The following is a 22,034-nucleotide window of genomic DNA, read 5'->3' as shown; positions in this document are numbered from 1 at the left end:
GTGGCAGCACTGACAATCAACCACGCCTTGTTAGGGTTGTTTAAATCCAAACCACCTGTAATACACCGACTTTAAAACTGTACTTTTACGCCGGATGCCGTTCTTAATTCAACCCTCCAATTTGGAGCGTTACAATCTGTGGTTACAAACCAAGAGGCCTGTTTTTAAAGTTCAATTTCCCCCCCACCCCCTGGTTTCGTGCGCAGGTTGAGGCAGTAATACGCTTCCATACTCAACAATCTCGCACTGCAGCTTTAATGTAAACTAAGTGAGGTGTGTGTGTGTGTGTGTGTGTGTGGGGGGGTTCTTGAATGAGTTAAGGTGCCTTTGTTGTTGGGTCGGTCCAGCAATGAGATCACACTCGCTTGGCAAGTTACTCGTAATTAAATCCCGTCTGCTGCAGCGCATGCATCGCAATCTGGCGGATTGGGGTTATGCGGAAAAGCAAGTTCGAACATTTCACTTCCTTTAGTGTTGGATGTCAGTGCACGCCGCTCCTCCACCCCGCACAGACAGACAGACAGACTGACTGACTGACAGACAGACAGGCGCTCCTGCTGACATGATCCCTGCTGCTGCTGCTGCGGGGACTGTGGAGAATTTGGCACCAGATTTAAGCAGCGCGTCGTTTTGCTTTTAACTGAACTGTGTCGAAGAGAGGAGAGAGAGTTTGAATAGTTGCTAAAGAGGCCACGAACTGTTAGTTATTTAAGCGGAGCTGAGAAGCTGCGCCTCCCCTGCGCTCGGAGCGCACTGACTGCTCCGTACCTGTGCGCACTTGCCCCGTTGGACACGACTTGAAAGGGGGGAGTCGAGCGCGCAGAGAGGACACACCTTTACGCGTCCCCCACCCCTTCTCTCTCCCGACAGAGTGAAGGAATCACCGCTGCTGACATGTCGGCAAACGAGCGAGCCACTCGAGCGCTGAGGGAGATCCTGCAAAACCCTGGAAATGACACCTGCGCGGACTGTGGCGCACCAGGTAGGCTGATGAGTTGAAATGTGTTCGAAAATCAGACTTTGTCCAGCCGTGGTGGGAGACGTGAAGGTGCCATGTTGTCAAAGGAGTAGGCTTATCACTGAAGCACACGCCTTATTTCCTCGTTTAATTATTATGGTTTAACAAACTGCAGCGCAAAGTATTTGTTATCTGTTCGTAAACAAAACTTCAGCCTTTGTTGTTTTGTTTTTTTTCTCTCTCACTATAAATGTGTGACAAGGTGAGGTAAGAAGTCAGGGGGAGGAGCTTGAAGGTAAGCGAAAACACCTCGAGCTTGAGGTGTGCGTCTGTGCCACAGAAGACACTTTCAAGAGGTGCAAGCAAGTCTCGACATGCGGGGAGTTTCGGGCTGCAGTCAGTGCACACGCCCTCATCTGCTGCTACTTTTCTCCACTGGCCCAAATAAGCAAAACAGCTCCAAAGAAAAGCAGTGGTTTAAGACAGTGATTTACAATCACAGTTTCTCTGTCATATTTCTATTAAAGTCTACGATCAGGAGTCGACCATTTATTAGCCTGGTGGAATTAGGCAGATATTATTACCATTTATCAATAACGGCATCATATGTTTAAAGTTTTTTTTGAATAGCTTTGGAGTCGTAGTAGTGATGGTTGATTGGCTTATTGTGGGGAGAATGGGGGGTTGTGTCCACTCTGGAAAACCTGCCCTGCAAGCTCGACGGCCTGAGAATCACAGAAACCATCCAAAATGGATGCAGACCTGGATACATGGATATGGGGGGGGGGCGGGGTTTCTGTGGCCACGCGGCTTTTCCTGCTTTACCAGCCGACAACAATGTGTAATTTTCCCATTTTTGTATTCAAAAGAATGTAAATACACGTGAGGTGTATTGAAGCACTGAAACAAAATGTCGTGTTCTGCGACAGTGGGTCAGTGGCAGAGCGACTTGTCCTTCAACTGGAAGGGTTGTGGGTTCGATTCCACGTGGGTCGAGACTAGAAAAGTGCTCTATATATTCAGACCATTAAACCATTTAAAGGGAAGGGAATGTGAAGATGAAAGGAGACGGTCGTCTGCAACAACGCAAACTGACGTAAAAAACTATGATATGATTAGCTGATAAGTTGCAGTGGTTCAGATTATTGACACAAACGTATCGACGATCAGCTCCCATGTCCATGGCAGCAGACACCCTGATTTTTTCGTTGGTTTATAGAATTCAGCTTCCTGTTTCCAACAGTGAGATAAAGCGGTGACTGTATTCTTGCAGATGTGGATTTTATCAAGTGATCCTACTGTTGAGGGGCTAAGTGTCACTGTTAGCCATTGTTTCATTAAAAGCAAGCGTGCCAGTCTTGTGTTGTTGCAAGTCAACACTTACAACTTTCAACCAAATAAATCAGTAAATTAAAATATAATTTAGAGCATTTTCAACAAGAGTTGTTGCTTTTTTTTGTAACCAAAAACATACTGTATCTATTGAGTCTGTGGACTATTGTTTATTCTGTTAATAAAATATAGTAATTGGTCATTTTTCTAGTCTTGATGACCTCTCCCGCTGAGCTAGTGTCGCCCCAGATACTCTACTCTACGTCTTCTGTCAATCTTGCCCTCTGTAGATCCTGACTGGGGCTCCTGCTCATTGGGGGTGTTCATCTGTCTGGCATGCTCAGGAATCCATCGCAACATCCCCGAAATCAGCAAGGTTAAGTCCCTGAGCCTGTCTCGCTGGGAGGACCATGAGATGCAGGTAAGACCCCGCCCCCTTTTTGCTGCTCACACACAATGCCCTTTAAATTGCATGGCATACACTTTTTGGATAATAATTTCATCACGAAGAACATAAAATACACCAAAAAGTATCTGTAGTTAGTGGTTGCATGTTTAATGCAGCTTTTCTTTTTAATGTTAATTTAGTCAAAAATCAATAACATCCTCCATGTAAAAATGCTGAGAAGAAACGGCAAAACATTTCAAATGAAACTGATGTTTTGTTACACGACTTTATCAGTCTATTGATGGACGACGGTTGCTTATGCTAAAGTTTTTCCACCCACAGGAAATCAGCGCGAATAGATAACGGCAATAATGACAATGAACATTTTGAAGTTTGTCTGCATGTGTGTGTGTGTGTGTGTGTGTTTAGTTCATGGCTGAGAATGGAAACAGGCTGATGAAGAGTAAATATGAGGCTGCTGTTCCCATCTACTACTACAAACCCACCCACAAAGACTGTCAGTGAGTAACCACGGCAACACACACACACACACTCACTCACGCACGCACATACACCCACCCACAGATACATACTTTTGAGTTTGGGAGGAAAAGGGCATTCTTTGGAAGATTATGATCTACTTTCTGCCACTATCACATGACTCCGAGTGACTCAGTACATTATAACTACATAGCGAATATTTGTTTCCTGGCATTTTGGGAGGCTGAACGTTGCATGGTGGACCTTTTTTAAAATATGGACAAGCAACATGACCGATAAGGGAGATAAGATAAGAGAGAGAACTTTAACTCTCTTGTCATTTTCACCATTATCTGCAAACCCACCCTCTTTTTTGTTTCTGCTCTCCGACACTTTTTGCTGTTTTTGTGCATTTTACAATGAAAAGTAACACGTTTTACCTTGATAACACCGGCAATGGCGATAATGCGATCCATGACCCAGGGATTCTGCAATAAGGAACATAAAATACTGTTCGACAGAGAACAACTGCAGGATTTACTGTGCATTGTTTCTTTACTCATGTTTGTGATTGAAAAGTCGCCCTCATTCCCGTCATAAATACCAAAATGAGGAGTCATGAGATACCAAACTGGTGGAGGAATCTTTTCACTTCAGGAGACTCTAGTGTAGAAAATGTCTTTTCTACACCAGGGCTGTTCTAAGATATTTTGGGGGCCACAGATGAAAAGGGCAAGCTTAGGCCTAGTTAAGAGACTTCTAACGCTGCAGTCTCCTTTACATATACGAATAAAATGATTGTACGAGGTATTTATTTATTTTCCATTACCATTCCATCACCATTATCTGTACGTGTAGGTTAATACATTCAAATGAGTGTGTTTGGGGCACTCACGGCTGTGTTATATGGCAAATATGGTTGCCTAGTGACCGCGGCCCCTTTAAATTGCCGGGGACTTGGGCGGCGTGGTGTCACGTGGTGATGGTTGGCGCCGTCTTTACTTTGGGCACTCGGGCCTGTTTGCATTCATAAAAATATAAAAGGAATGTAGAAGGAATATAAAATCATCATTAAATTGAAGTGGGATGACTGCTTGACGCTGTGTGGGCAGCCGACAGGCAGGAATGTGAGGAATTATATGAATGTTGGATTTATCAAAAGTCTCAGGTCACAGCAAGAAACACACACACACACACACAAAGTGTTGTTATAAGAATATGAATGTACACAGTAGGGCTGTCACTTTTTCCACAAATGTATAAATTCAAACACCTTTCCTTACATGTCACAGATTGAATTGCTCTGTTAAAAGATAGTTACTCTATTAACAGTGCTGCAAGTGTTCACGTATACATAACATACTGTACGAGGATGGGATAAATCATTGACAACAGGAGGAGGCTCCAACAGCTGAAATGTAACGTGCGGCGAGAGAGAAAAGGCGGACTTTATTCTCCATCCCTGCTCTCGTGCACACGGCTCTCACCTCGTCACCGTTTCATCGTGTCGCTCCGCCCATCTCGATCACAAGCGGTGCAAATCGAGGCGCGCCACACAATATAGTTCCTGATCCATCCAACACAGCAAAAGAACCAGATTCAATTCAAACAACATCAAAAATAACTTACGGTAAAACAGTGGTTCTCAAACTTTTTATACCAAGTACCACCAAAGTAACACAATTATCGCCAACATTAAAAATACAGTGTTGTAAACTAACGATTGTTTTCATAATTGATTAATTGTTTGGTCCATAAAACATCAGAAAACCTTCAAAAATGCCGAGCGGATGAAGGAGAAGGATGATGTTCTCAAATGTCTTGTTTTGCCCATAAAAATTATTCACTTTTAATGATTTCTTTTTTATCCAGTGCAAAGAAATGAAGAAAATATTCACATTTAATGATGAATGAAAATAGTTGTCGATTAATTTAGTCATCGATTAATTGTTTCAGCTCTATTGTAAAGTCACCTACAGACTTTTCACGGGAGGCAGATTTATTCCTCTTCCTCACATGAACTTCACTAGTTTACTGGTATGGTGACATTAGATTAGATTGAGATGGAGCGAGAGATTAATTGATTATAATTATTATTATATTCTATTATTTTATGAGCCGGCTTACAGGAACTATAAGTTAGCTTATTACCAGGTATTTGAAAATAAGTGTCCTGAAACATCAAGAGCAACTAAACTGGCTTGAGTTTTAAGACCTTTCATTTTCAGGAGCCTTCTTCACGTCCGAAAGAAGCAAACATCAAAACATACACATCAGTATAATAGGACATATTTACATTGAGATATGATACTAAAATATTTTTTGTTATCATCATGACAGGAAGTGAGGTTGTTGTGGTTTGTCCCTTCTCCTTTCCTTTCGGTTTTTATGAGCCACCTTTTATTGACCTGCCCTCTCTTTGTGTGTGTTCAGGGTGTTGAGGGAGCAGTGGATAAGAGCAAAGTACGAAAGGCAAGAGTTCACTGAGCCGGGGAAGAATTTTACATATGAGGAAGGTGAGTGTGTGTGTGTGTGCGTGCGTGTACGTACGTTACGCACGCGTACGCAAATGAATGAACGTCATTTGTTGGACTCTTACAGGAACCCGAGACGGTATCTTGATGAAAAGAGGGCGGGACAATGGGCAGTTCCTGAGCAGGCGATTCGTCCTCTCGGAGAGGGAGGGGACTCTGAAGTACTTCACCAAATTTGACGTAAGCGGCGGCTTTTAATTACGCGCAACCTCCTGTAATGAACTTTATAGGTCGCCGGTCACAGACACGCAGCCCACAAACCACAAATGCGTTCATTAAAAAGTATTTAACCTACATAATCACACGTTTAAAGAAAAGGACACGTCTGTAACTGTTTATCGTCACATGTGTGAAAGTGTGATCTGAGAGATGATGTCCATATATCAATAAATCATGGGTTTCACATGGTTTTGGGCTGTAGCATCATATGGAGCAAGATACTGTCCACACAAGCAGAGTGAGTTGGTTTTCCGGAGAGACTTGAAGTGGGTAAAATATTCAGGTCCCTCAGTCAATTTGTCTCACCTTCTCCTGCTGCCTGGAGGCATTAGGTTATCAGTATCTCAGGAAAACCTGGAGGGAACAGATAAACTGTGGGTCAAAGGTCACCATGACTACATATTTTTGGCCATACCTTAATAATTCACCAGATCACGCAGAAACGATGGAGGTCATTTGATGTCAGCTCAAGGAAGTGAAGATTCATAATCGATTCATCTGTCGATTATTGTCTCGATTGATCCATTAATCGTTTGGTCCATAAAATGATTTCTTTGTGATATGGAGCAAAGAAAAAAAACAGATTTAAGAAGCTGAAAACAATCACAGAAACTGGTTCTAATTCTTCAGACCGAATAATCGAGTTTCAAAATAGTGGACGGTTAATTTAGTAATCGATTAATAATGGATGACTCGAGTAACTGGACTGATTTCGGGTAGGGCTGAGTGATGTTGAATATTTTTTTTGAATTATTTTTTGCGATATGAGTCGCGATATCAGAGGGAATTAGACATTTGAAGCTATAAAAACAGGACTTGTGACCTCAATAAAAGGATAAATACTGTGTAGACAGACACTAAATGACATCATGGTAACTGTGTTTTCCATATTTGTATGCGATGGACACAAGACGTGTTATTATTTAGAGTTTCATACAGTCAGAGTAATCCGTCACAACAGCCTGTTCAAATTCACATCAGGACGCAGATGCGCGAACTCATTTCCATGCATGAGTGTTTATTCCTGACACGATGATTATCAGTGACGCAGCCTGATGTGCAGATAACAACTCTAGATCTTATTAAACGTGGTTTCATGGTTTCAGACAGCACAGAATATACTGTAGCCCTCGGCCTGAATCACATACACGCTTGCACTTCATAAATTCACTTTTATGCGCAACACTTAATGAGTTTATCGGTTCTTGTTTGCATATTTATGTATGTATTTAAAACTTTGGCTATTTATAAATTGGCCCCCGAGCCATGTGACTCTTCACTTTAAAAATATTCTACTTAACATAACTTTGATTTATTCTCCTTAACTATATGAGTAGCTCATGTACATGGACCTTTTTGATAACTACTTTAATAATTACATCATCCTGGAAGATAAAATAATGTACGTTTTATCCTATAGTCGCATGCATGCAGGTGTGTAATGGAGTATTATCAGTGTCAGGGTTTAAATTATAATATTTAAAATGAAAAAAGATCCGTTTCAAAGTGATTATTTTCTCGAATGTATTGCTTTGTCCACATGTTTTTTAATTATTTATTAGTCATGTGGAGCAAAGAAACCGGAAAATATTTCAATTTAAGAAGCTGAAAGATCTGATTACTTGTTATAATCATAATAAAAACCAATTAATTCACGGTCAAAATGGTTGCAGAATAGAATAATTTCTAGTAGCGCTGCAACTAACGATTATTTTCATAATCGATTAGTAATTATTTTCTCGATTGATCGTTTGGTCCATAAAATATCAGAAAACCTTAGAAAAAGTTGATCGGTGTTCGTCAAACCTGGAAATGATGATGTTCTCAAATGTCTTGTTTTGTCCACAAATTCACTTTTAATCATTTCTTTGTTATCCAGAGCAAAGTAATGAGTAAAATACTCACATTTAAGAAGCTTAAACAATTGGAAAACTTCTTTTAATCATGGAAAAAGCTTCAAACCGATTAATCAGTTATCAAAATAGTTGTTGATTAATTCAGAAATTGATTAATAAGCTCTTTCAGCTCTAATTTCTAGTCACAGTTTATCATCAACAAATGTCAAATGTCCTCTTTTTCAAACCCGCAATTAATTGTTCTCAGTCTGGATCTGTAGTCATTTAACGTCTCTGACTGACCCCGCCCCCCTCCCCTTCACGCAGGCTAAGGAGCCCAAAGCGGTGATCAAGGTGGACACCGTCAACGCGACCTTCCAGCCGGAGAAGATAGGAAACCCCAACGGCCTGCAGATCACGTACCTAAAAGACTACAGCACTCGCAACATCTTTCTCTACCATGAAAATGGCAAGGTCTGTTTCAAAGTAATAAAGTTATTTCAGTTTGCAGCACAGGTTCCAGTGGGGGATGTTTTGTCTGTTGAAATATTCTGGATTGATGTTGTTGTGGGCGAGTCTCCCAAACCTTTTTAAAATCATCTACAGCAGTTTTATTGACTGATGGGAGTTTATGAGCACGTGGCATTCAAGTTCCACATCCATCATTTTAGAGAGTTTGTTGTTGTCAGACTGTCGAGCTATTCCTGGTGGTCTGACAGCGACATCATTATATTATTAATATAGCATCACGGTGCCTCGTCTTTTATCTGGTAGACAATATGAGAGGGTACACTTTCTAAGAAGACATCATACTTGTTTCGGTGAGCAACAATGTCGTTTGTTGTCCTTATTTTAAAAGATTTGTTTAATTTCCATGGAGTTGCAGTGAAATTTAAGTCAAATAAGATTGTCCAATCATATTTTAGGTGTTATTTGTGCGTTTATGTACATGTAATGTAGGGTTGGGAATGACAAGAGACACAGCGGTACGATATTATCATGATATTTAAGTCACAAAACAATATTATCACGATATCGCAATGTTGAAATTAATAGTATATTAGTATATTATAGTAGAAATTTGTATATTGGCATCTGGTTATGTTAATGCACAAAAGCCTTCATGTTTATTTGTAGCATCAGTTAAAACATTTTATGCTAAAAAAAGAAATCGATACTTGATGTATCCAAAGTTATATAATATTGTGATATTTCACTGTAAAGATTTTATTCCCCACCCCTAATGTAACTTGTTAATTTTAAATTATATAATAGCATATAAATCATGACGTAATGGCAGATTTTGTAATACTAGCAAATGTATTGTCTATAACCATTAAATATGTTAGAATTCGACCGACGGGTGTTTTTTTATTAGGAATCATTGTTTCAGACAAAAAAATATGTGTTAACTCACATAAATAAGTAACAAAGACTTTGTTTTTGTAATTAAAATGAAAATGAAAATGGAATTTAGTTTTCAAGTCGCACAACAGGCACGATGGTAAAACGAAGACAAAATATTGCTTTGAACAGTTAAAAAAACCTTTGTTTTTAATGCACGACATTTTTCTTAAATGATGAAACTATATCGTCACGTGACCAAAACAAATTGTCATGAAACCATGGGTGGAAAACCCACTTCATGATGTGTTTTAAAAACTATACTAAATGAATTAATTAATGAATAAATGAACAATGCATGCAATTTCCTCACTCTCTATATCCTAACCTGTCTCTCTCTCTCTCTGTACATTAGGAGATCGTAGACTGGTTCAATGCCATCCGTGCGGTTCAGCTTCACTATCTAAAGGTGGCGTTTCCTGGGGCGACGAATGCTGAGGTGAACCCACCCACACACACACCCACTGCTAATAATAGTTGAGATTTAAAATGAAGTTTTCTTTCTATTGATTTTATGTCTGTGAGGTGAGGCACTGATAATGTGATGGATGGAGCTGCGTTAGTGTCGTCAGGCCGGCTGAGTCTAAAACCCAGTGTTGTCCCATTGTTGATTTCAGCTGGTGCCGAAACTCACGCGCAATTTTCTTAAGGAAGGATACATGGAAAAAACTGGACCCAGGGTAAATGACACACACACACACACACGCACACACACACCGATTCACGCCTTTATTTATACTTGAGTGTATTTTAGAGTGTTTGATTGATTTTTTTTTTTTTTTCTTTTTGGGAAAAATCCCCCCTCACCCACACTTTTGTGTTTGCACTTGATGAGCTGTCAAGTCTGTCAGTGGTTTTCTTTGGGAGGCCAGTGAAAAAGTACATTAGATAAAGGCATGTGTTGGTTTTTCAGCATCTTTTTGATTTATAAATGGTCACACTTGGGTTAGGCAATATTTCTAAAGTGGCAGAATGATGTCTTATCTAAAAAGGCAAACGTTAATCCGCATCCTTTGTAAATTGCTGTGGGAATAGCGCAGAGCTCCTTATTTGGACATCCTGGGGGGGATGTCCAAAATGCATTTTTTTTTGTCTTATGTGTTGTTGATTCAAAGTTATGAGTAATTTTAAATACTTTTTTTTTTATTAAAAAAATCGGGAGGAGCGGTATTTGTGCGGACGTCTTAAAAAAGACTTTTATTTTTGTTCCTAAAAACGAACCAAGCAAACTTTGAAATGTGACGTAGTTCTACAAAGTTTCACAAATTCAGAATTTTTGCTCAGGTGTGTTTCTAAAGTTGGTGAAAATAATATGAGACACTCTATATTCCACATTCTTATAGCCTCTGTATCTATGTTTTAACATAGTAATTGAAAAAAGCAGTCTAAAAGGGTTGATTAGATTAGATCTGACTTTATTGATCCCACACTGGGGAAATTCACTTTTTTTTAGCCACTCTACCTATTTTGAATCTTGAATTTGTCAAATGTCCAATACTTATCAGAAGATAAAATAAGGAGTCAGCTTACACATGAAGTATTCAATAATGTACTGTAATGTATTTTTTTCACACCAAATGTTCAGACTCTATTGCCTTCGTACAGTCACCGTATGAATGTAGTGTTAATTGCACATTTTCCCTGTCAACAAAACACCACCTGTCATTTATTCCAGGTTTATTGTGATTTCAGTCACAGACTCGATTTAATTCTAACAAGTTTAAAGCTTGCTCTGTGAACCTGTCTCACTGTCTCCCTTGTTTTAATTGAATGGAAGTCTGGCCAAGAGGGTAACTAGCCCAGCTGTCAGTGCGTCTGCTTGCCACTGCAGCCTGACGGGGCTGACTGACTGACAGCCGAGCGGGTGCCGTGGCCGCCTCGCCGTCTGTCACTCCGCCACTAAATCCACTAAATCCTCAAGTGTCAAAGCCCAGAAATAAACTCGCAGAACACAGACATATGTCGGGATTACAGAAGCTCACAAACACTCAAGGCATTCATACAAATTTCAAATTTGTGGTCATGCGTCGTCGCGCACTGGCACTTGTATGCAAACTCGTTCGTTTATCTTCTCGCGTCACATTCAGACTCAAGCACCTGCACAAGTAACCTGATCCTCATTGTCACTGCTGCACAATGCGCAATTGTCGACACTCCGGTTTTGTCTGTCAGGGTGAAAGAGATCTGCAGCATAAACGGATGCCATGATTCATTTCCTTCATATGTGAAAGGAGTTGCTGACAAAGTGTTGCTTGAGTGAAAAGATCATAAGCGTCTCATTCACTTCCATAGATCTTTCAGTGGTGCTGTCATAGGTGACATCTATAGGCAGGTGTTTAGTTTTAAGGGTTAGATCTTTAAATCTAATTCTATATCACTCTCTGTACAACCTTTACATTCATTATTTAGTATTGTGGATGCTACATAAATAAATAAGTTACTTTCCACTAAACTAAACTTAATTTTCTTGTTACTGTGGCCAAGAGGATCAGACATTGGACTGTAAATGTAATGGGGTTTCCCCCACACAAGTTCAAATCCTGTTTGGGTTGGTAGTTTAGCTTCCTGATTTGAAAACCTGATGTGTCACTCTTGTGCCGCTAAAATGAAATATGCTGCACCTTGGTTTTAAATTGTAACACAAAACACACAACTCAGAACTTTATGAACCAGACAATCTATTTAAAGGAATCTGACGATCGAAAACGCTGCCTTGCGCATCGCCTCGTTCATCTCTGTCTCCCCTGGTCTTCTTTCGACCACCAAACCTGACTCTTGTCGTGTTTTTGTCTGTGCAGCAAACGGAAGGCTTCAAGAAGCGCTGGTTCACCCTCGACCACAGACGACTCATGTACTTCAAAGACCCGCTGGTATGACATTACGACACGCGCTCAAGTCTCATCGTCCGTTTATATTTGCTGCTCGATGGACAGCAGGTCTGTTTCCTGCACCCAATGGCAGCGCTTTGATGAATGAATCCACTATAAGGAGTGGAGGGAGAAGTTATTAGTTTTTCCATCAAGTAAATTGCATTAAGTAGATGATGTGGGGGAATATGAAGCCATGATTCAGTGCGATATAAGGTACTTTCATTCCCAGTGTAAGTGTACATACTGTATGGCTCTTCATAGTGTGCAGCTGAGGAGTGGAAGCTCGGGTTTTCATAAGACAAGAACGCTTACCCTCCATGAAGCAGGGCCACAAGGGACATTTTACAGATTTTAGCCACAAACTCACATGCTTAGGTGTGTAATCTCTTTATCTCACCATGAGACCACTTTTTTGACTGATACCTGAAGCTTGTAATTTGCTCACGCTTCCAAACTCCCTCGAGAAAATGTGCATTTTTGGTCTACTGCTGCCTCATTTAGTCATTTCATGTCCCTAAAAGTAAAACTGAATGAGGAATAAATCCACAGGATAGCATGTTTTTGCACGAACTGGTGAAGGCAGCAGTCGATGAATCACTCTATTTCAGATTTCACACGATGGACTTTGCTGTGGTGACACACACTTACGGTTGATAATGGTGAGATTAAGAGGCAAACGTGCTCCCGTGACATCGTCGACATGAGCAAACATAGATTAAGAGTAGAGTTACAGTATTAGCTGATTAGCCAAGTGGTTTAAATCTGTTTTTTCTTGTGTCCCCAACGGCAGCCATGTTTGAACAAGCATGTCAAGGTGGTTCCCGGCACATGGTGCACACGTAGCTGCCCCCATAGAAACACTGCTTATTTTCCCGTTAATAGTACTTCTGTCATATTTGATTCACACTTAATCATTTGTACACATGATACTGTTTAGGTTTTATCCGTTTTACACGTTGCTATGCTGGTTCTGTGCCTCAAATACAGTGTAGAGGTTGTTAGCCGCCGCTACTGCTAACAGTGGCTAGTCCGGTATACGTTTGTGTCCCGATTTCTCTCTGGAAAGCTCCGACTTTGGAGTGTAAATGGAACACAGCATAATTTATGTGTCCGTACCTCACACAGCGACACTTTAAAAAACCCCAAACTACCCCTTTAATGCCACACTTCTGCAGGACTTCCCATGTTTGCGCAACCTTTTAAGAGAACCATCCAGATAACAGTGTTTGAGATGTTGTGAACGTCAGTCAATGATTACAGTGGGTTTTTTTTTTTTTTTATTGCAGTGGTTATCGCAGAGACATTCCTGAAACTCTTAAAAGGCTCACGTTGCTTAAATCGCTGACGCAACAGTTCAGCGGAGCAGAGCAATAATTATAGGTGTCGGATTTCCCGAAAAGTCCAACTGAGCCGGGGAGATGAAGGAGACTAGTTGATGAAAGGAAAAGGATGTTTATTGAAGCTGATTGTGGACTTTTATCTTACAAAGGGTCACACTATGTATATACAATGGTTCCTTCTTTATGTGAGGGACATTGTGACAACATCATCTGTCAATGTCAACTTCTCATCCTCATTCTGCTTGAAGGATGCCTTTGCCAAAGGTGAGGTCTTCTTGGGGAACCGGGACCATGGTTACAGCATCTACACAGGCTTACCTACTGGGACCTACTGCAACAGCGCCTGGCAACACGGCATCACCATAGAAACACCCGAACGCTACTTCCTGTTCACCTGCGAGACGGAGAGTGACCAGCAGGAGTGGGTGAAACTCTTCAACGATGTCATGAGTGCTCCGATGTCTCCTCAGGAGTACACGAGTAAGTCGCTACACCAAGCAGCTGATGATCCATCATTCTCACGGTTGTTGACCAAACAGTCAGGATGTAGTTGGGGTTAAAAAAACAGAATTTACTTTGTCCAAAAAATTCAGAATTTTGAGGCCAATTAAAAGGTCAACTAATATAAAAATAACTGGCTTAGCAGAAGGGAACTGGACTTCAAATCCCAGGCTCTCAAAGGTCCCAATTCCCTAATTGTTTGTGTTGGTTCACTGCTGGTGTGTAAAAAAGGGATGGGTTAAATGACTTAAAAAAGTCAAATTCACTATCTCTAAATGGAGATTTTAATTCTAAGTAACCTGACAAACACCCCTGCACACACACACACACACACACACAACACTGAAATAGCTCTTGGTTTGGTCCACTTAACCAGGCGCCACCCTCAGCCTCAGCTTTGGCCGAACCAGAACGAAGGACACTCACTGTAAAATTACAGAATATAACAAGTGGCACACGTGGCGAGCCCTGTTGCCTCACAGGAAGACGGTTGCTGGTCCAAGTCCCGGGCCAGGCCTTTCTGTGTGGCCTTTGCATGTTCAAAAATGTGCAGTGGTTATTTGGACACTCTAAATTTTCTGTGGGTGTGAGTAAATGGCCGTTGTCTCTGTATGTTTGTCCTGTGATTGACTGGCGACCTGTCGAGGTTGTACTGCCCTGCGAGGATGTGGAGGTTAAAGTGGTAGAACAGCAAATGATGTAAATTCAAACCAAAGAAAACAACAGAAACCTCTGATAATGATGGGAGTGTGTGAATAAACACAGTATTGCAAACAGAAAACTTACAAACATTGAAATCATTAGTGCTAAATAGTTAAATAGGAAATACAAAAAAAGAGGAATTAAATAAACACATAAACACACATGTCAATAATGCAAAACATAAGACGGTAAATGCAATATCACCGTATAACATCAAGTCAAGTAAAGACATTAAAACAGTCTGCATATATTGATAGTTTGAGCTGGGTTTTTTTGTTTTGCTCAGGGCCAATTGTTGAAATATACAGTTCCATTTCTTTCTTGAGCACCAACAGATGTGGCTGCTTGTTTTATTTACTTATTTGTTTATTTATTTATTTATTTATTTAGTGTTGTTTATGAATGTGAAAATTGGCAAGAATCAGCCAAGTGTAACATTTCTGTACGAAAGAATAAAGGCAGAGGAAACATTGTTAACTGTTAACTGGAGTTACTGTATTGCAAATGTTTACGGGTGAATTCACAAGACCCTTTTTTTTTTTTTTTTTTGTGGTTTTGTTTTTTTAAGAAACGTAATTAGGTTTCACAAACATGTATTTATTCTGTAGAAGTTGTCTTATTTATGGACACTGTGAACAATCCAGCCAGTCTCACTGGGGAAGCTATGGATTTACTACCTCTGTTTAAGAAAGGAGGGGACCTTCTTTAACCTTTGTCATGGGTGACAAAGGTTTTTATGTCATATATAAAATTTGAAATGTTGAATAAAGAGCTTTATTTTCAACATTTTCTAACATAGATGTGTGTTTTCTTTTTTCAGTGGAGGCCATGTTCAAGCACAGACACTGACGGATTGGAGGACTACAGGACCATCACCAGTCTGACACAGGACCCACGTCAGTTATGGCTCCTTTAATACTTTTGGGGGACACTTGACTGTCCTGGTCACACTGGAGTGTTGTTGGGCAGTAACCCTTGTGAAACAAGAGGACCAAGGCAAAAATCATTGATCGCTTCGAAATACACATGACCGAAATAAATAAATAAATACATTTGCAGTGTTAATTCTTTTTGGCATGTATTGCCGCAGTGGTTCTGCACTTTGCAGTTTAAAGGGATTATTTTCCAATATTATTGAAACTAAATTTATCTTTTTTTTCTTCTATGTAGCGTGTTTAGATTCTGCGTCTGTTCTTCGTGCTTCATGCTAACAACAAAATGTGGTCATAAATATAGATGGAGCAGTTGTAAGTGGATTTAACTTGATATTGTTGGATAGATATTCGATATACTTTTAGATAAAATGGCTTTGTTAAAGCTAGGGTCTGTAATTTGTCTCCGAGACACTTAGCTTAATTGGCCAAATGCTCTTTATCATGTAATAGTCATCGATAGTGCAGCCCACTTTCACAGTTTTACCTTAGAGGACGAACTTCCAGTGTTTTGGGGGGCAGAGCTTTGACAGGAGGGACGAATGGTGCGTTCCATTTGTAGTCGGAACTCGGAATATCCAAGGTCACGGGGCGTCCGGACATGGATACTTTTACCTTTAATACCTCCTTGGTCGGATTTGTTTGACAGTAAATCCATCGTACACATGGCAGTGTGTTATTCATAACCACAGATTGTGTTGTTATGCTAACAGTGGCTAACAATGGCTAACCTGAGATACGTTTGCTTTTCCAACTTCTCAACTGGAACGCGGTGAACCGAGTTTCGATTTAAATGGAACGCGGCATAATGTAGCGGTGGGATGTTTAGGTTTAGCCTGCTGTTGCTAGCTTCTCCACACTTACTTACCCTAGCTTTAAGATGATAAGTGCCTTGGTCCTCTTGAACAAAACAAGTATGACGAGAGGGGAAATAAACGAAAGGCACACGGATTAAATGGGTGAAACTGGTACAGAAAACTGTTGAAATCACTGGTGGATTCAGAATTACTTTTGTTTGTTATTCATTGTTAATCATTGCTTGTTTTGTGTGAACTTTGTAACTATTACAAAGAGTGTTGCTTCTCAGTGTTCATGGGCTGGAGGGTGCATGTGCATGCGCAGTTTGAGTTCACGCCGTCTTTCGCTCAACTTCCAGGGCAAACTTAAGGTTCTCGTGACACACTGCAGTTCAGTTTACGTCACGGCGCCGACATTACTTTAATTGTGTTGTGTTTTTTCATCAATGAAAAGGCAAGCGTTGATTATGTTTGTAGAGTTCCAGCTGTTATTACATCTGCTCAAGACTCATTAGAAAGTTAATAAAGTCAGTGAATGAGATTTTTATGTGCAGCTGAATTTAAAAAGGGTGGAAATTCTGGAGGTTAGTACATGATCCAACAGCACCTCCATGTGGCAAAAGCATTCAAATCCACTAATAACTTATTTTACCCTTGTTTTGTACATCAACCAACCAGCTGATACATTTTAAAGGTGTTTTATTTTCTTTCTTTATTTTAAGTTTGTTTGTAAAAGAGATACCTTTGGTGCCATATATTGTTTTAAAAGCATTCCTATGCTTGACCATGGCTGACTGGCATCACACATGGAACGATTCATTACTAATAAAAACATGTTTTGTATTCAACAATATTTTTCGATTTGGAGCTTGGATTTCTGTGTTTTCCAAGAAGAAACACTTTTTTGTGCACAGTCAACTTATAGCAGCCAAATGCACAGATAAAGTACTTTTACTGTAAGCTACAGAGAAAACTAATAAATGTATGAAAGGTAAAATTCAGCAACATTTGTAGATACAGACACACCTGCACCTGTGTCTGTGTAGCTGTGGACAGTCGTGTTTTTTGAGTTTGTGTCCAAAACTACACCTCGGTGTCCAGAGGCAGCCGGTTGAGGCCTGTGAAGAATTACCTCATGAATCTATAGGGTCTCGCTAGTTTTTCACCAAGGTGAGAAAGAGGTAGGACAGAGGAGAGGAGGGAGAGGACGCTGCCCAGAAAACAGGCTGCCCAGCACAGACACAACCGCCTCGGATCAAAACGGGGAGATAAAGACGGGCTGCAAAATCAAAGAGACGCTGACAGTTTGTCTGCTGTCGCCGTGGATTTTCATTTGATTAGGTCACTCCATCAAGACGAAGAAGTAGAAGAAGGATTCTGAAGATGCTGCACGGATGAAGAGTCCTGCTTCGTCTGTCGAGTTTTAAATGTTTAATCTTGCCGACGGACTCTGGAGATGCCGGTCTTCTCTCTGAACTGCAGGAGCTCATTAGGAGATTTCTGGAGCAGTTTGTCCAGTTGAAAGGCAGCGTCCTGATTCTCTGTACCTCTCTGCTGCTCCCAGTTGACCCTGTTCACATCTGCTTCAGCCTGAAGCGCAGCGGAGAAAACACTGTCCTCTGTGAGTGAGACCGCCTTCCATGTCTGTGGCTTCTTGATGGATTGAATTTTTGCTCGCAGCTCTATCGCTGTTTTTGATTTTAGAGAAGTATGAGGGAATGTTGAGGCCTTTTGTAAGCCACAGGCAGTTCACAGATAGTAGTGTGTTGGCAGATTGCTGCAGTTGTGGCTCCCTCACTTTTGTGGCCTTTGATGATTCGGCTCGGATTCACCTGGAACAACTAAGTTCTTAAAAAATCCCAGATCCTGTAGAAGCAATGTTTGCGTTCTTCACCCTTTGTGGACTTGAACAGACCCTGAACTCATCAAACCAACAAGCCGAAAACTGCATGTATAAGTCTGCATTTTGACACCTGACCTCTCACGCTCTGACTTGCCATGAACTGCACCCATAATGCCACCATCGTTCCGCAGCTGGGACCTGTCCTGAGCGCAGAGGCTGAAGATGGAGGTCCTCAGGGAAGTGGTGGCGTTGCTGGAGGCAGTGGGAAGGTGTGGGTGACGTCGCTGCTCGGTTTCACGCTGATAATCATGTGTGTCATTGGTTTTACGGGCAACACGTATACGCTCATCATCACTCGCTCTGCTGCTCTGCGGCGAACAGGCTCCATGTATGTCTACATCATCAACTTGGCTCTGGCCGACCTACTCTGCCTCTCCACCATCCCCTTCGTGGTCTGCACCTACTTCGTCCACGACTGGCTATTCGGCGAGGTTGGCTGTCGCATCCTGCTGAGTCTGGATCTCGTCACCATGCACGCCAGTGTCTTCATCTTGGTCGCCATGAGCCTGGAGCGCTATCGTGCTGTGGCTAAGCCCTTCAGCGCGCACAGGTTCTCGTCGCGCAAACAGCGGCTAGTGGCGGGAATTATATGGGGGATAGCATTCGTACTGACGCTCCCCATGATGGTGATGATCCGACTTAGCGAGCGCAAACCCACTTCTGCTGGTTTGGTCAAGAGGATCTGCTTCCCGACTTGGACACCCGAGGCCTTCAAGGCTTACATCACTGTGCTGTTTTGCACAAGTGTTTTAGTGCCTGGATTAGTAATCGTTGGGCTGTATGTTGGCCTAGCCCAGCGCTACTGGACAGCACAGGCTAAATTAGGATGTAGCGGTGGCTCTGCCCGGAGGAAAGAATTGAAGCATAAAGTCGTTTCGATGATCTTTAGCATCGTGGTGGCTTACTGGGCCTGTTTCTTGCCTTTTTGGGGATGGCAGTTAGCTAAACTCTTCTCTCCGGAGTCTCTGAAAGCTTTGTCGCCAGCTGCTCACAACTATGTCAATTTTGTCGTCACATGTCTGACCTATGGGAACAGCTGCATAAACCCATTTCTTTACACTCTTCTGACACGCAACTATAAAGACTACCTGGCCCAGAAGAGTCAGTCTGTGGGGTCCAGTCGGGGGGACCCATGTTCGGCTGTGACGACACCCATGCAGGACATTTAGCAGAAAAATGAATGATGATGGATCATAGTTGCTCAAGATCAAGAGTCTTAATCCCTCGTCATCAGATAGACTGAGCACATATTTGTTCTTGTCATTTTGTACAAAATTGTAGAATGTCATACTTCTGTCGCAGCACTTTCTATAAACTTTATGAATGCTGGAAACATTACCACCTTATTCCTGGAGTTGCTGCTGGGTAGAACTTCTGGAGCAGTAACGGAAGCAGCAGTCGACAAACTTTTTCCAGTGGCAACAAACAATACTGGTTCTGCTTCAGTGACGGGACGCACCCATAATTCACCGTGTAACTTAAACTGTGGCAAAATGTTTGAGGGCAATGAAGTTACACTGGAAACAACTGCTTTGCAAGTCACTAGCCACTGTGTGTCGTGTGTAAAACGAAGTCACGGCAGTTTCATGCAACCATGCAGGCGCTTTTATGTAGTGGCAACCTGTGCTGTGGCGTGCCGTGCCGTGCCGAGCTGGGACCATCGTGGTCTTTAGTCTTTTTCACTGACCTCAGTTCAATATTCTTGAACTTGTTAGAGTCTCTCACGATCATAACGTTGCACACTCTCACAGTGTATTTCCAGCTGCTCTACCTGTTCACGTACCTTACATAGTGAAATGGGATTTTTTATTAGAAAAAGTTATTTTGACGCTGTTATGAAAAGGTTTATAAAGTTGCTCTAAGGAGAGACAATCGCCACAGGTGCTCGTTTGCTCATATGAAAGCCTGGCCTCAGGCCTTGGATGAAGTAGCACCATGACTCCCTTCATGAATTGAAGAATATGCATGTTCTCACAGTTTCGAATTCTACAACACGAGCTGTGATTATTGGATTCATACAGAATACCCAATGATTTCAAATGTGGGTTAACATGCAAACTAGAAAATATGAATTCTAATGACACAAGTAGTGAGCATACCTCACCCAAGATATGACAGTTCCCTTGAATTCAATCAAGCTTTATAGCTATGCCCTACTCTTTGCATTTGTCATTAAAATGTTAAAATTGACTGCACAATGAGATTAAATTCTTTTTTTAAAGCCCAATATATGATTCTTATGTCCCCCATATGTCATTCTTTCAGTATAGACAAAACTATTGTCTGATATCTTGAAAGTGTCGTTTTGTGGAAATCTACAAAGTGTATTATTTTTTTCTCTAATCCTGCAAATTAGGTATTTCCAAATGTTGTGAGCATATTTTGTAAAATATGATAGTATTAAATAACTCTGCCGTTAAAAAAGCTTTATAATTTTTCCTATAAGCCCTCAATCTGCACACACACCACACCACACACACACACAGTTTATCATCCCTACAGGGAATGTGGTTGCGTCGTGTAACATTCCTCAGCCTCGGGTAACAGCTCTTTGGAGTCCTCCTGTAAATTGTCACAGTAGGATTGTACTTCATCTCACCTCTTTTGTATATATTTTTTTTTTTTGTTGTTAAATGAACCTGCTCTGTCCTGAATATCCTTCTGCTGCACGGGACACATGCAGAAGAAGTTGACGTGTTATGTGGCCAGTGTCTGATTGTAGCAATAATATCATGAATGACTTTTAAACAAGTCACGCCTTTGATTGATTTGAAAAAGAATAGTATCACAGACACCTGCATGATAATTACACAGCTTCAGTGATCTGATTTATGTGTCAGCACATTTTAAGTAACAAAGTGATAAAAAAAAGAATCCTCTCCAAACATAACTGGATTGTGACAATCAAAAACAGCTACAAAATCTTTTCATAATGGACCTCATTCATCAGTACCTTTTTTACATGCAAGTGGACACTCACCAACCAGGCACAGGAGCAGTGGGCAGCATTTATCTGCAGTGCCTGGGAAGCAATGATGGTTACATACCGTGCCTGATCTGTGCCGGGATTTGAACCGCTGACCCTCTGGTTATGGGCCCAAAATCCGTTGTGCTAGAGCATGGGCTGCCATATTAAATGTAACCTGTATGTATATTGAAATATACTGTATGCTCATGTATCTTTTACTCCAATTTACATTTATTTCATATGTGGACAGACATTCAATATAGTATGTAATGGGATGGCCCTTTTAAACTGAACTGAAGTGTGTAAAAATGATGATTTTTCTTTTTTTAATATTAATGCTAAAATATACTGGCTGGTTTGGATACTAGAATATTATTCAATTTCTAGATGTGAAGAGAACACAAGTGATTATTTAAGACTACAAGACCTTCAGAGAAAGGCTGCTATTTTCCCCGCCACCTTCTCTCTCCAGAGCCCTCGTCATTAACATAAAGCCAAATAAACCGCCTTTCTAATTTGAATCTCATCGACTAATATCGCTCCTTAATTCAGATACTAAGCTCTTGGCCAAAGTTTTAGCACAGAGGTTAGAGAAATTTCTCCCAAGCCTCATACATGTAGCTCAGAATGGATTTATTAGAGACGGAGAGGCTTTACACAATTTGAGAAGGGTTCTTAATCTTAATCTATGCTGATGCGGGTGGGGACAGATACAGCCATTTCTATCCCTAGTAGGCTTTTGATGGAGCAGCCCTATCTAAATACTATCCACATTTGGCCTGAGACAAAACATAATAAGGTGGATAGAGGACGTTTTGACGAATTCTGTTCTCTCAAAACCAGAAGTTTGATGTTTGATCTTCAGTGTGTG

The 22,034-nt window shown here is 41.1% G+C and overlaps 2 protein-coding genes across 2 annotated transcripts; both read left to right on the top strand.

Moving 5' to 3' along the window:
• The first annotated feature begins 354 nt into the window (after positions 1-354).
• On the top strand, positions 355-17,145 carry zgc:92360 (uncharacterized protein LOC436988 homolog). Its single transcript, XM_044028452.1, has 11 exons — positions 355-982; positions 2,581-2,711; positions 3,108-3,199; positions 5,592-5,674; positions 5,760-5,872; positions 8,074-8,220; positions 9,506-9,589; positions 9,768-9,830; positions 11,949-12,020; positions 13,609-13,840; positions 15,384-17,145. The coding sequence occupies exons 1-11, from the start codon at positions 895-897 to the stop codon at positions 15,410-15,412; spliced, it is 1,134 nt and encodes a 377-aa protein (XP_043884387.1). The 5' UTR covers positions 355-894; the 3' UTR covers positions 15,413-17,145.
• A 356-nt stretch (positions 17,146-17,501) lies between these two features.
• Positions 17,502-20,605, top strand: uts2r4 (urotensin-2 receptor 4). The gene has a single exon (XM_044028455.1). It carries the CDS (start codon positions 18,291-18,293, stop codon positions 19,362-19,364), a length of 1,074 nt encoding a protein of 357 aa, XP_043884390.1. The 5' UTR covers positions 17,502-18,290; the 3' UTR covers positions 19,365-20,605.
• Positions 20,606-22,034: the final 1,429 nt, after the last annotated feature.

This window comes from Solea senegalensis, linkage group LG6 (genome assembly GCF_019176455.1).
Source record: "Solea senegalensis isolate Sse05_10M linkage group LG6, IFAPA_SoseM_1, whole genome shotgun sequence".
NCBI lineage: Eukaryota > Metazoa > Chordata > Actinopteri > Pleuronectiformes > Soleidae > Solea > Solea senegalensis.
The sequence above is the reverse complement of the archived record's forward strand: the minus strand, read 5'-3'. Positions and strand labels throughout refer to the sequence as shown.

What these genes read in the sequence shown, in the direction of transcription:
- zgc:92360 (XM_044028452.1), top strand. Translation starts at nt 895, where the DNA reads ATGTCGGCAAACGAGCGAGCCACTCGAGCGCTGAGGGAGATCCTGCAA. An exon ending in TCTACCATGAAAATGGCAAG is followed by an intron (nt 8,221 to 9,505) that starts GTCTGTTTCAAA and finishes TCTGTACATTAG; the next exon opens with GAGATCGTAGACTGGTTCAA. An exon ending in GTCTCCTCAGGAGTACACGA is followed by an intron (nt 13,841 to 15,383) that starts GTAAGTCGCTAC and finishes TTCTTTTTTCAG; the next exon opens with TGGAGGCCATGTTCAAGCAC.
- uts2r4 (XM_044028455.1), top strand. Translation starts at nt 18,291, where the DNA reads ATGAACTGCACCCATAATGCCACCATCGTTCCGCAGCTGGGACCTGTC.